Source organism: Musca autumnalis, unplaced genomic scaffold (assembly GCF_047663935.1).
Source record: "Musca autumnalis isolate F117 unplaced genomic scaffold, ASM4766393v1 scaffold_1, whole genome shotgun sequence".
Lineage (NCBI taxonomy): Eukaryota > Metazoa > Arthropoda > Insecta > Diptera > Muscidae > Musca > Musca autumnalis.
Genome location: NW_027411644.1, coordinates 18070674 through 18084744, shown reverse-complemented (window position 1 = coordinate 18084744; position 14071 = coordinate 18070674). Strand labels below are relative to the sequence as shown.

The following is a 14071-nucleotide window of genomic DNA, read 5'->3' as shown; positions in this document are numbered from 1 at the left end:
AATATTAAAAAGATTAAAAAATATCGCGAATAAATTAAATTTATTTTTGCTTCATCGCGGTGAAACGATCAAAGGTAGAAAGTGTATTTGTTTCGCATATTTTGGCGATCTTTTGTAAAGCTTTATGAAATGGTCTGCTGGGTAGAAACAAACAACACAAACAGCTGTTTCATAAATGCAGATACTGTCGTCTGTCAGGGTGAAAAATTAATTCAAATTAGGACATTTTTAATGCAAATTAACTCTGCCGTCTGTCTAGGGTATAAGTCTAGTCCTTCTCCTAACAAACAATTCACGTGCAAACCTACTTAAACAACTAAAAGTCCACCTGTCTTCAAGGGCCCTACTGAAATCTCACCCCGCCCCTCCATGCATGATACCCATATTGACTAAATCTCTAATGTCATCATAGTACCGGCATTCCGTCAATATATGCCGCTAGTCTTCAGTCATCCCTCATAAATCTGTCCTGGACAGGCCTCTTGCATATAAAAATGCATTTGGAGAGCCTGCCCCGTCAGTAAGAATCCCAGACTCATACTAATGTCTTCAGTCATCCCACACCCACATAAATCTGTCCCGTACAGGCCTCTTGCATATAAAAATGCATTTAGAGAGCCTTACCCCGTCAGTAAGAATCCCAGACTCATACTAGAGCCAAAGTCTGGGCGGTCCACTACGAAAGTTGCGTCACAAATAAATTCGTACTTCACCCTCCCGTTGTCACTGTCCGTCCACCTAACAGCAGCACGCTCCCGAAGGATTGCACTGTGCCGCCTAACATCCCCATCCACCAAATCAGAAGGCCCGAGCCAATCATCCTCGGACAGTTGCAAGCCACGCTTTGGCTTGTACAGAACAGTCCTACATCTCGCTTCCAGGTCAAAGGGCAGGGCTCCAAGTAGCACCTGCATTGTGTCCATAGACACAGTGCGACACACTTGCAGACATGCTAACATGACCACTCGTTGACACGACAAGAGCTTCCTACAACAGCAGATTCTGCTGCGGCACACCATACAGGTGCACCATATGTTGCACAGGCAACAAAGAGTCCACCATATTTGGTGCGCACGGAGCATCTGCTCAAACCCCAGTCGGACCGCAAGACCCTTCTAACCATACCAGCAACAGCAGTTGACTTGTCCTTCAAACGATCGAATTGCGGCAGGAAGTTAATTCTCTAGGCCATCTGTATTCCAAGCTACTTGACTTGCTTGACATATCGTATGCCGTGGTCACCAAATCGAACGTGGGGAGGTCGACTGTGCGCTAATCTCAGAGTTCTCCCTTGGTACCTCTACACCCACTCGGTCACTCCAAACCCCAACAACGCCCATGGCCTCCTCAGCACGACGCTACAGTTCGACACGAGTCTCACCTTCGATCATGATGAGGAGATCATCAGCACACGCACAGATCTTGAAAGTGGACGCTAACTCCCGCTGCAGAGAATCCATCATGAGGTTCCAAATAAATGGACCGCAGATAGGTCCCCCTGAGGGCAGCCTCGCTCCACATCTGTCCAGACCGTCTCATTGGCTCCCACTCCACAAGCCCACTCGCCACTAAAATAACTCGACCAGAGAGCAAACTCCCGACACCTGATCTCAGGTAGCTTAGCAAGCACGCTATCTACCGAAAGGAAGTCAAATGCGCCCTTAAAGTCAGCAAATATGCCTAAGACATATTTGACATTTGACCCGCTCAGACTGTTCTGCACACGCATCCACGCGTCCACCGTACCTCTACCTTCGACAAAGCCGAACTGATGCGGTGAAGGACTCACGCCACGACACTCCCCAAGCTTTGCTACCAAATTAAGGAAGCTTTGCTACCAAATTAAGTCGATACTTTTGTCGATATATGAAATCAGGCGTTCAGTGTTGATGAGATCGGGCGGTCTGCTGATGGAGACAAACGATGGGTTGCCAGGGGACGTCATTTGATGCTGAATTGTTAAGGGTTCAAATCACACTTCACCGATGATTAAAATATTACAAAATTCCCCTACTATCTTAACATGAGGTTGTTTAAAAAAAATAGCACACGTGAATTACACCGGGACTTATCAGCGTTTATGTTGGATTTATTGTTAAATTTCAAGATCAATTTGTTTCGCTGCTTGGAACTGCCATTTAAATATTCATCAGGCACGCATTCAACAGTTGGCAATCACTCGAAGAGACACCAAAGTATTTTTATTAACTTAGTAATTAACAATATTTAGTCATGTCGTCATAGCTGCTAGACAATTACACAAAAATGCCATCAAAAGCGCCACACTCATCAGAAAGACAGACATACATACTTACATTTATAGCATTTGGAGGGATAATTTTGTTAGTTTTGTTTGGTAGTTCTCTGTGCTCTTTGTTACTCGTGCTTCTTTTGTTGACTCTGATGATGTTTGTTGTATTTGGCGCTTGTTTTCTTTTTGTCTGACCGAGTTTCCCGCTAATGCTCTCACATGTACAACGACGAATGAATGTACCGTAAACCGTACTATTAATGGATTTTTGTATCTTTTGGTTATTTATTTATATTTTGTTAATTTTATTTTCCTTTACTTTTCGTCGTCGTCTTGTGCTTCTTCTTTTTTTGGATTTAATTAAATTGTGTAATGGCAGAAAATCAATGGCTGCAAAACAACTTTCATCAATTAAATTCTAGTTAAAAGTGGGGAAAATTCAAGTGAATCACTTTTAAATTCACTTTGGTTAGGCGTTTATTTAATAAACTTTTTGTAAAATCACAATTTTTATTTAAAAGATTTATTTTACTCGAATATTCATTTCATGACAACAGGTTATTTACTTCTTTGCGTGACGTTTTTTTTTCAATACTATATGCAGTAGACCGCCGACCTTTTGTAATTTACTTTTTCTTTACAATTTTGTCGTTTTCAATTGTACTTCCCCAACGTATTTTCCACCGCACCAAACTTCCACTCGCGAACACGTTCCGACAACAACTAAAATTGCAAATTGTTTAAAATAAGTTAGCACAGAGCCAACACAGCAATCGAACTTGTTCATTTGGGGTACCAAACCCCGACAAGTCAATGATGTTCGAACCGCTTTGTCATGCTTTGCGTTGTACAACAAAACAAATGAGAAGAAGGACCAATTATTTGCCGGCATTCATTGTTGTTTGACGTTCGATGAGTATTTCTCAGAGTACTTTCAAAATAACATCTGTTTTTTGTTCCCGCACAGGTAAATTTTGTGCAATGTTAACAATGAAGAGTATTGAAGATATAACAGTAAAGGGAAAAAGTTTTGACCCAAAACCGTATTATGAAGGTTTTCCACACCGCGTTATAATGGGGGTTATTCTGAATGAAAACTTCCAGTGAATTTTGCCTCTCTGCCGTTTCCACTTAACGGAAAGTGAGAAAACTCACGGGGACTTTAACATCAGAATAGTCCCCAATGTAATATTCACTCGGCTTTAAAATTTTAACACAAAAAATGGACTATAAGTTACTTTAACGTGCTATCTGACATTAAACAACTGTACTTGAACCAATAAATTAGGTTATATTTTTCGGAAAGCTTAAACAGAGTCTGACTTCCGTATCGTAATTTGCTTTGTGTTGTTTAAACTTTGTTAAAATATTTCAGTTGCACACTCATGCATTGTACTCAACAGTACAACTGTGAACATTGTTTACATTGACGATGTGAAACATCCCTGCCAGCAATTGGAAGTGAGTTTCGCACTCCCTCGCCTAAGAGGTCACTCCGGAGACACGCCAAGGAAGATCGTTGGTTAATTACACAAAAAATTTCTATAGCCTCTTAGTGATTACCTTTTATCGCGTATGCCGACACTTCGGAGTGACTTCCAAGGCGATTGTTTACATTTATTTAATGATTTAACACATTTGAACAAATATAGAACATTTTCTATTTGATGATTATATGAGGCGGATACTCGCTTTGCACTCTGAAGGTCCGGGTTTGCTTCCCAAGTCAGGCAACAAAACATCACATTTTTAAAATGACAAAATTAATGTAGGCGGAAATTGCAATGAATAGTTTCTCTAAAAGAAAAGAAAAATAAAAAAATAAATAAAAATAAAAAAATTAAAAAAATAAATAGAAAAAAAATATATTTTTTTATTTTTAGAACTATCGCGGAAATGATCTTCTAGAAGTGTCGCTGGAGGGACTTCCAAGACGACACGCCGGCGTGATTCATTTCTTCCCAACGGAGGTCACTTCAGGGTGACTTCTGCGACTATCGCCGCAACTGTTTTCATCGCCCTGGGCGACACGCCTAAGTCACTTCCGCGATAGTTTTTGCTTGCAGGGATATGGCAGATGTTATTAGGAAACAAGTAAAAAAGCGTTAAGTTCGGCCGAGTCGAACTGTTTATACCCTCCACCATGAAATATTCTGAACTAAATGCAATAACTAGATTTCTTTCTTAACGGAAGATTTCTTTCTTGACGAATTGTCAAATTTTGTAGGTCGATTTACTCGCTTCAGCGCCAATGTAGAGCGCTAATTTTTAAATGAAGATTTCTCAACGATATATGGAATGAGTATACAAAAAATTAAGTATGTACATATATCTTCTGTCGGCTGAGCTATGTATGCCTAAATCATTACGAATGTAGACGAACGAACAAAAATAAGTTACAAAAACAGGAGGTCTTCTGACTACTGGGAACCCCAAATATCTAATTTTATCTAATTCGGTCAGCTAAAAACATGGCTAGAAACGTCCGAATACTTTAAATCGGGCGGTTCCGTTATATGGCGGCTATACCAAAACAAAGACTTATGTCCATGATTTTTATTAGATACTGTTTTTGGCCGCTAAGTATCCTAAATGCCAAGTTATAGATAATTTGGTCTCCAAATGTGGCTAAAACGTAAAATACAGAATATCGGAAGGTGCCGTTCTATGAGGACTATATCAAAACATGGACTTACACTTACAAATTTCTAGGGGAAATGTCTGTAGCCTCAAAGAACACCAAATACTAATATTCAGCCATTTCATTAAGAAAAAAAGGCTGAAACCTTTAAAATACCGAAAATCGTGAGGTACCGTTTTATGGGGGCTATATGAAGGCGTTGACCTATACCGACAAAATTATGGGCGAAAGTTTTATACTCCAAATGGATAGTAAATACCAAATATCAGCCATTTCGGTGGAATATTGAGGCCTCAACCTTCAAAATATCGAAAATCGGTAGGTACCGTTCTATGGGGGCTATATGAAGGCGTGGACCTAAACCATCAAATTTCATATGAAAAGTATTATAACCCAAATGAAGACTATACACCAAATTTCAACCATTTCGGTGGAATATTGAGGCCTCAACCTTCAAAATACCGAAAATCGGTAGGTACCGTTCTATGGGGGCTATATGAAGGCGTGGACCTATACCAACAAAATTCTAGGGTAACTTTTCATACTCCAAATGAAGACTAAATACCAAATTTCAGCCATTTCGGAGAAATATTGAGGCCACAACCTTCAAAATACCGAAAATCGGGAGGTACCGTTCTATGGGGGCTATATGACGGCGTGGACCTATACCGACAAAACTCTGGGGGAAAGTTGTATACCCCCAACGAAGACTAAGTACAAAATTTCAGTCATTTCGGTGAGATAATTAAGCTAAAACCTTAAAAATACCGAAAATCGGGTGGTACCGTTATATGGGGTCTATATCAAAACGTGGAACGTTATAGCGCATTTACAATACCAAACATTCTAGGAGTAATAGAAACATCTATACCAAATTACAAAGCTCAATCTTAAAAATTGCGAGCTGTATCTTGATTTCAACAGACAGACGGACATGGTTATATCCACTTAGAATTTTACCCTGATCAAGAATATATATACTTTATAGGGTCACCGATGAATATTTCGATATATTTTTTATGTCAGAACATATTTTTTATGGGTGGAGAGGATTTTGGTCAAAGAGACTAACAACACGGCTCTCGCAGCTGCGGAATGTTGGTTTATAACAGGGGTGCTCAGAATAGTTCGTGTATTAGTAGTGGTAAGACACCCTCCCCATTACTAAGCAATGGCAAATGAGAAATAAAGGGGGAATACGTGTGGTTTGTTTTTACGCTACCGTAAGGAAGTGATCAGCATAGGTTTATAATAAAGAGCTGTGTGCATGTGCATTGTTCCGATTTCGTTACGATGTCGGTACGATTAGTTTGCTGGGCTGTTTTTTTCCTACATTTTCATCGGTCTCATCGTCTCACCATCACATTGACAATCAGCGTACGTACAAATACTTTAAATAACATTTCCAATCGTTTCGTATTTTCCATAGGAACAATTCAAAACGAAACATAACCCACCCTGGCGGAGTTCCCTGTTTAGTTTCGTTTTGTTTACATTCGTGAGTGCGAACAAAACGAAAAGCGGAAAGTACCCCACTCCACAAGATCAGATAGAAAACTAAATAGTACTAAACGCATGTGAATAAATCAAAAACGTTTGGTGGTTGATAAATATTCACTGTGCTATGTTGATGTTAGTTTATAGGGTTGTTAAACAATCACATGTGTGTGTGTGCCTAAGTGTGTCATTGACCATAACACACGGCAAACGTTTGCCAAAAAATCTTTTTGTTTCGGTGGTGAATGAAACAACTCGGCAAAGCATAGCCGAAGTACATTTCAGCATCGTACTGTTTTCATCTTTTTGCATTGAAAAATTTGGGGTTTTGTTTTGGTTGTGAGAATGAAACGATTCAGAGAGGCTGAAAAGTTTGTGGCTTTTTGTGATTGGTACGGGAATCGTTTTGTTTGCTTACATTCATTGGTTAGAAGTATTATTGTTTGGGCTTGAATGACAACAAAGGGTGTTGAAATTTTTATAAAAGCAAACATGGTCATGACAGTGTTAACAGTGTTTCTGAAAACTATTTTCAAAGAAATGTGCAAAAAAATTTTGTTCTATACCATTTTTTCCTCTATAAGGACAATGCCGTTAAAGACTAGTCTAGTAAGGGACAAGTCTGGTTGATACAAGACTTTCCATATATCATTAAATTCTTTGTACGTACTCTAGACATGACCGTTACTGATTTTTCATAGTCATTTGGTGGAAAATATCTTCTTAGAAATTTCTAGCCAAATTGCCTATAAAAGGGCACTAATAACGATCATGAAACAATTACGTCAGGAACATCATTCTTTCTGTCGTAATCAATGGCAAAACTACTGAAAACGATAGCGAACCAATCCCTGTAGGGATTGACGCTGACTTAAAGTTAACTTAAAACTAGCTTTTTTGTAAACATAAGTGACTTTTTATCGATTATTTTCCATTATGCCAACTGACTACTTTTACAAGGCGATGAGCGCCTAAGTAGTCAGTATTGTCCATCGTAAGATTACTTTTCGACTGATTATAAACTAACTTTTTTTTGCCTATTTGGAGTCAGTTTAAATCATTGGTGCTGGCATCCTTACGGTAGCGTAAAAACAAACCACACGTATTCTCTCTTTATTTCTGATTTGACATTGCTTAGCAATGGGGAGAGTGTCTTACCACTACTAATACACCAACTATTCTGAGCACCCTAGGTTTAAATAAGTGGTGTTTTACATTTAAACGATTGCTCGTACGAGATTTTAGCTTCGTTCCAGAACTAAAAAGTTTTTACATTTAGCACATTTTGAACATTTTTCCCCGAAATGCGTTCCCGTACACCAAAAAAGTTGCAAAATGTTCACTTCTCTTTCAACAAAAATGGCGCTGAATGGCTCTCTCTTTAGAAACTTTTTACATGACAAATTTGAGCGAGCAAAAATGTGCAACATGTTTGCCGGCTTCCGATTGGCTGACACGCCGACTTTGACATTTGTTCCAGTTTTTTAACGTTTCTGCCATTTTTCCGTTCCCGTACCTTTTTTAAAATGTGTGCGTTGAACTCATTTTGGACGGTACTCTCTTTTGCACAATTTACCATTAAAAAAGTACTGGAACGGAGCTTTTGTCTCCTCTTTGATCGTATTCGTAAATTTCACACACAGGGTTGCATTTTTTGTAACATGTTACCAAGCGGACATTTTGTTAAAAATACTTAATGTAAAAAGAAGGTATTTTACAAAAATTTTAAAATGCTTATAAAAAATAATCATTTTATGCGTTAAATAATTTTTTATGCACAAATTCATTGCCAAAACCTACATTTTGTTTTGAATTCGGGTCGTGTGTGAATTGCCGAAAAACTTCGTAACTTTAACAATATCAAAGCACGACATTGATCTAGAGACGCATAATTTCATGCAATTTTTTCAATGAAATCACTCTAGTGTGGACCGGGACTAAAATAGCATAAAAAACGAAATATATGGAAATTAATCGATTATTGTGGTGCATCATTTTCAATGCTCAATTTAAATACGCCCATTTTTGTTTTCTGGTAAAATTTTAGTATAACGGTACTGTACAATACTATTTTTTGAATTGTTAAAAAATCTCAACCCGTTTCCAAGCTATCAACGTTTGCATTCTTTATTTCAGGTTACATAATTTTCTGTAACATTCACTGTATATTGCGAAAAACACTAGCTAAAATATAATATAATAACTAAAGATTTTATCTTTGCATTTTTGCTTGAAAAAGAATCTGTGTCAATTGTAAAGGATTTCTTTCGCATAAAACACATGTTTTGTTCAAACAGAAAACAAGTACAGCTGCTTCATTTTCAGCGCTTGTCGACAAAACACCTGTTCACCAAAACAAAGCCAGTCTTTAAGACTCACAACGTTTCCATAGTTCCAACCCTGATAAATTATTGATGAACTCTCTCATTCTCTTTGAAAATGAGCGTCCGTCTTAGACCAAAATTCCAAAGGTAGATTTTGTTGATATTGTTCTTGTATCGCCTTTTTATTTCTTTTTTGTTACTTCGTAAAGCATTTCAACACGACGAACCTTTCTTTGTTGTGTTTATTTTTTTACTTTATTTCTTCGTTACATGATTCAATTCTCCTTAACAGTGAGTACCGCTACGACGGACGACGAGTGGTGTGTAACGGCAGACGTGGTGTTGAATTCAAAATCATGAATATCTCGTTAGCATTCGGTGTCCCTTTACAGCCGCAGATACAATTAAGAAACGAACGCAACAACATCACAAGGATGAAAATCGTCCGTCGAGTTTTTTAGCCGAGAATCAGAGTGTTCGTTGAAGAAAGACTTAATGTCAGTGTGATTCTGTAGTGTCAATTGAGTGATGGATAGTTGATCTTTTTTTTTTTCTTATATCCACTGCGTCTTTTTTGTTGTTGTGAAATCAATTAAATCTGCATTTCGGATCGGTAGGAGTTTCGAGAATAATCTTCAGAATACAATTGGCAGTACATATTGAGAAAATTCTTATTTGAATGTTTTGAAAGACGTCAGTCAATCAATCGCCAGTAACAAACAAACAAAATAGTGCTACGGAAATGCCTGGATTTCAACGAATCCATTTCCAATGATTTGAAAAATTGTCATATCCGAATCGAAAAGATTCAATAATGTATTAAATCGTTAAATCATAATAAAAACTAAAGCAAATTTCTGTTCCGTTTTTGTCATCGTCATAGTACTCGTGGGGCTCGCTTGTCTGTCGCATAAAAGTTTGTTAAAGTGTTTTTTTATTATTATTGTTGTTATTACTGTATTATTTTGTGAAAATTTCGTAAACGCATAAAAAAGAAGAAGGAGGCGATATTAATTGGAAATTTTGCTGTTTTGGCAATAAAACGTAAAATTGCACATTCTACACATAATTGAATGAAGGCCTCAAAAAATTCAACATAATCGTAAAATGCTATCCAATAGTACGCATAAAAATCGTCGGGGCACATTACTAATGTCGAAAGTTGGTAATTTTTTAAAATATTTGTGGCTCAAATTAATCTTGGCTTTAACGGGAATACGCAACTATCAGAGTTATTGCAATAAGAATGGACATTTCAAAGAAGTTGGCGGTCAACATCATCATCAGCAGCAGCAGCAGCACCAGAATCAACATCATCAACAGCACCATAATCATCAAAAGCAGCATAAACACACGCTCAAGAAAATACCGGAAGTAAAAGGTTTACCAATAGTTGGTACATTATTTCATCTACTAGCTGCCGGAGCAGCACCAAAGTGAGTTGAGCTAAAAAAATAGAAATAATCGTTTGTAATAAATGAGAAGGAACTGATTTTGTAAGATATGATGAACCCTTGGTTGGTGGTTATTGGTAATTTAGAACACTGATGGGCAAATTGCGAGAGACTCATGTATTTTTTACACTTTTGTGTGTGAGGGAGAGCATTTCTGCCCATCAATGATTTAGAAGTACATTGATCTGAAGAAATATTAAATATTCAACGCAAGTGTAAAGTGTTCGTTTGAAAATGGTTAGTAAAGAGAGTTTATAGACATTTCGTGTTTGAGTCGTATTTACATCGGAGGGGTTTTAATAAAACGCCTAACTTTTTTGAGAATTAAATAACGTATTTGACCAAATCACTTGTTTCGGGTTCCAGTGTAAATAAGGTTTTGTCCTGTTGAATCTATATTGTCGCAAGAGATTCTAGTTTTTATTTTTAACGGCAGACCTTCTGCCAGAAATTGAGACATTAATCTATGGGTTAATAGAATACCGGCAAAACTACCGAAATCCTTTTTGCCCATTTGTTATTTAGGGAGTTTTAATATTGTTGCCTTTTTCAGTTAGTACGAACTTGTCTAAGATGATTTTTATACCCTCAGCATTTATGCTAACGAGGGTATATATGTACACTTTCATACGGGCAAAATTTTCCCCATCGAAATAATTGTATGTTTGGGACTAAAACCGTTTCAGACAATTTGGATTCGATGTCTTTCTGGCTGGCTGGTGCGCACCATAACTCTCGAACGGATTAACCGAACAAGTCCAAAATTTGGCTTTCGTAATATACACGCCTTCCGGTACCTTCCCCACAAAAGTTCGAAAATGTTCGGAAAATTTGTGCGCACGATAACTCTTGAAGGGAGTAACCTATATGGTTCATACATTGCACATCGTGAAATTTCTACCAGACTTAGGTGAGGTTCCGGGTACCTCCCACACAAAATTTCGGAAAAGTTCAGTTTAGGAGCTGCTCTCTAATCGCTTTGATTTTTGCTGTAACAACTTATATTCACTGTCCCCTATACGGCGGTACAACTTTCATCAGGGGCAAGTCCATACTTCCTGAGAAAATAACCTGAACGATGCAAAAAGCACCGTGTGTAGTGGTAGGAGCACAAGATAACTCTGGAACGAATCTGCCGATCCGGTCAAAAAATTGGTCTTCGTAATATGTTGTCCAAACTTAGTTTAAGTTCGAAGATTAGACATATCGGTCATCTCTTTCAGGTACCTCCCAAAAAAAAAAAATCAAAAATGTTCGGTAAATTATGCGTATGATAACTCTTGATGGGAGTGACCGATTTGGTCCATCCTAGTATACATACCCAGTATAGATCAGGTTCGAATATGAACTATATTTGTCCACTCCTTTGGGTACCTCCCACACAAAATTTCGGATAAGTTCACTTTAAGACCTGCTCTCGAATCACTTTGATTTTTCTTAAAGCCTCTTTCATTTGATGCCTCAATTACGACGGAAAAATTTTTTTCATGGGAAAGTCCATACTTCTTGAGGGGCTGGAGAGCACGACAACTTTCGAACTGATCAACCGATTTGGTCCAAAATTTGGCCTTCGTCATATTTTGTCTAAACCTAGCTTCAGTTCGCGGATCCGCAAAACCGGGCCACAACTTCAGGAACCTCCCCACAAAAATTATAAAAAAAATGTCACTTAAATGTTACACGCTATATCTGCTAAAGGGAGCAACCGATTTGGTCCAAACTTTGGATCTCCTAATATTTTGTCCATATTTGAAAACGGTCCATATCGGTCCTCTACTTAGGGTACCTTTCCCACAAATGTTCAACATTTGTGTCTAGATATAGTTTAGGGTCTGTTCGAAGATCCTTTGGAAATGTATACCGATCCTATTTGTTGTGGTCCTGTTTACAGCGATGTTATGTTTTCCGTGGACAAGTTCATGCTCTTTGGCATATTGGTCCAAATCTTATACGATGACGCACTGAAATGACTAGTAGGCGCGATATCTATCGAAAATATATGACCCCCAAAATAAGATCCACTTCCGTCCTGCATCTCTTCCCCAATACTTTTGAACTTTAATCCTAATCCACATTTTTGTCGGCAAGTTCAAATGTCCAAAAAGGGCCACCAAATTCTGAAAAGACCCTAAATACTTCTGATCTATCCATAGATGAAAGTTTACATTCACATAGGCTGAGAGTATATCTATGTCGGCAAAGCCGTTTTGCCGACTGTTATATACCCTCAGTGTATGACTGTACAGAAAAGAACTACAGAAGTGCTGGGAATCTGTTCATGGACTATTAGGCCATGAACAGATTCCTAACTATACTTATGCCTTTAAGCTATGCCTTCCATACGACCAAAATGAAATTTCGGAAACGTGCGAATCGTTTTGATTCTTGTTGCAACATGTATTCCGGTATCCCTTTACGATAGTACATATACGTTTTTAGGGGCAAGTCCATACTTTCTGAGAAAATGGCACGAACTGGATACTGGGTTGTTCCAAACTTTACATATCATTATATTTCTCCGAATCTTAAATCAATTTCGAAGATGGTGATTATCAGTCCACTAAAAATATCAAAACAATCCTCGAACAGCATTTAAACTGGTAGGTACTGGGAGGTACCGTTATGAGTTGCTAATATAGAACATATTCGAACTTGATTTTTGATATGGGACCTAATTTTTATTGCCGAGTACGAAGTTTTTCTTGGCTGAAATACTCACCGAAAATGGATGATTTTGTCAGGGATTAAAATGAGAAAAATATTACGAATTATTAGTTCTCAAGGCGTCGTTCTGACAAGTTTGAATACTATTCCATCGCGTTGCAATTATATTCGCGGACTACACAGACCGACCCATCGCGTTATATGTGGTCAACAACGTTTGTTTGCCTGCACCCCAAGTGTTGCCGGCTAGGGACTGGGCTCATCTCCGGAGACCATGTGGTGAAGAGGTGGTAAGATCGATCAAATAGAAGTTCAGCCTTTCACAGATGACATTAACGATTTCAATGTCGTCGGGAGGTGATGGAATGCAGGAAAAATAGAGGTTAAACATTTTCGTAGGTATCACTCCACCTTGGGGAACACCCTGTTTCACTCTACGGGCCTTGGACTTCTCGCTCCCGAAATCCACGTACGGCGTCCACACATATAAGTGATTATTGAATGTTTCAAACTTGGCTGGTGGGTAGTCTGGTCGATGTCCTCAAAAACAGTGTAGAGTGCTTGACATTATCAAAAGTTGTTGATAAGTTAGGCGCCACCAACACTGCCCTATAGCACGGCTTGTTCTGCTTGATACCTTGGCTAATATGTGTAGAGATGGCGTGCAGCGCTGTTGTAGTGCTATGTTGCTTACAGAACCAATGCTGATGATCGGCAACTGTATAGCTATTTCGAATGCGGAGGAGGAGTAAGGTATCAAGAGTCTTTGTTACGGGCGGCAAAAACGAAGCCGGTCTGTACGATTTTGCTTTGCTGGCCTCCTTACCTGGCGCAGTAGCGGGACCTCTTTGTCCATTTTCCAGACTACGGGTACGATGTGGTTGGCTGGTTGAGATACTCAACTCCTAACTCATCCAGCTGTTACAGCATTACCACTGAAATTCCATCAGGGTCCAACGCTTTGGATGATTTCTCGTTTCTGATGGCATTCGCAACATCATCCATTGTAAATTGTGGTGGTTCCACCTCAATAGGAAGATATCTAAGGTGACGTAGTACTCTTCTCTTCACCCTGTCACTTCTGGGATGCTCGACAAACTGTCGATTGAAATAACTTGCGCACCTCTTCGCATCAGTCAGCGTAACGTCGCAAAACGTGACTGAGGTCCTATCTTCCTACTTTGCAGGGTTCAAGAATGACTTAATCGTTGTCCACAATTCACTTATTCCGGCTCAAATG

The 14071-nt window shown here is 38.6% G+C and overlaps 2 protein-coding genes across 3 annotated transcripts in view; one reads left to right on the top strand and one right to left on the bottom strand.

Moving 5' to 3' along the window:
* Positions 1-2978, bottom strand: part of Cftr (CF transmembrane conductance regulator) — a 61250-nt gene extending 58272 nt beyond the window's left edge. Inside the window, exons 1-2 of one of the 2 annotated variants that reach the window (XM_073968677.1) lie at positions 2818-2976; positions 2316-2641 (exon numbers count right to left, since the gene is read on the bottom strand). The gene's annotated coding sequence lies outside the window, so the exon portion shown is untranslated. Of the gene's footprint in view, positions 1-2315 lie in introns of both variants that reach the window. The other variant, XM_073968670.1, reaches the window with a different exon arrangement.
* Positions 2979-9003: 6025 nt separating this feature from the next.
* The window catches only part of sad (Cytochrome P450 family protein sad), a 42217-nt gene continuing 37149 nt past the window's right edge, over positions 9004-14071 (top strand). Inside the window, exons 1-2 of the mRNA XM_073968624.1 lie at positions 9004-9425; positions 9520-10149. Coding sequence (XP_073824725.1) covers positions 9821-10149 — 329 coding nt within the window. The 5' untranslated portion in view covers positions 9004-9425; positions 9520-9820. The remainder of the gene's footprint in view (positions 9426-9519; positions 10150-14071) is intronic.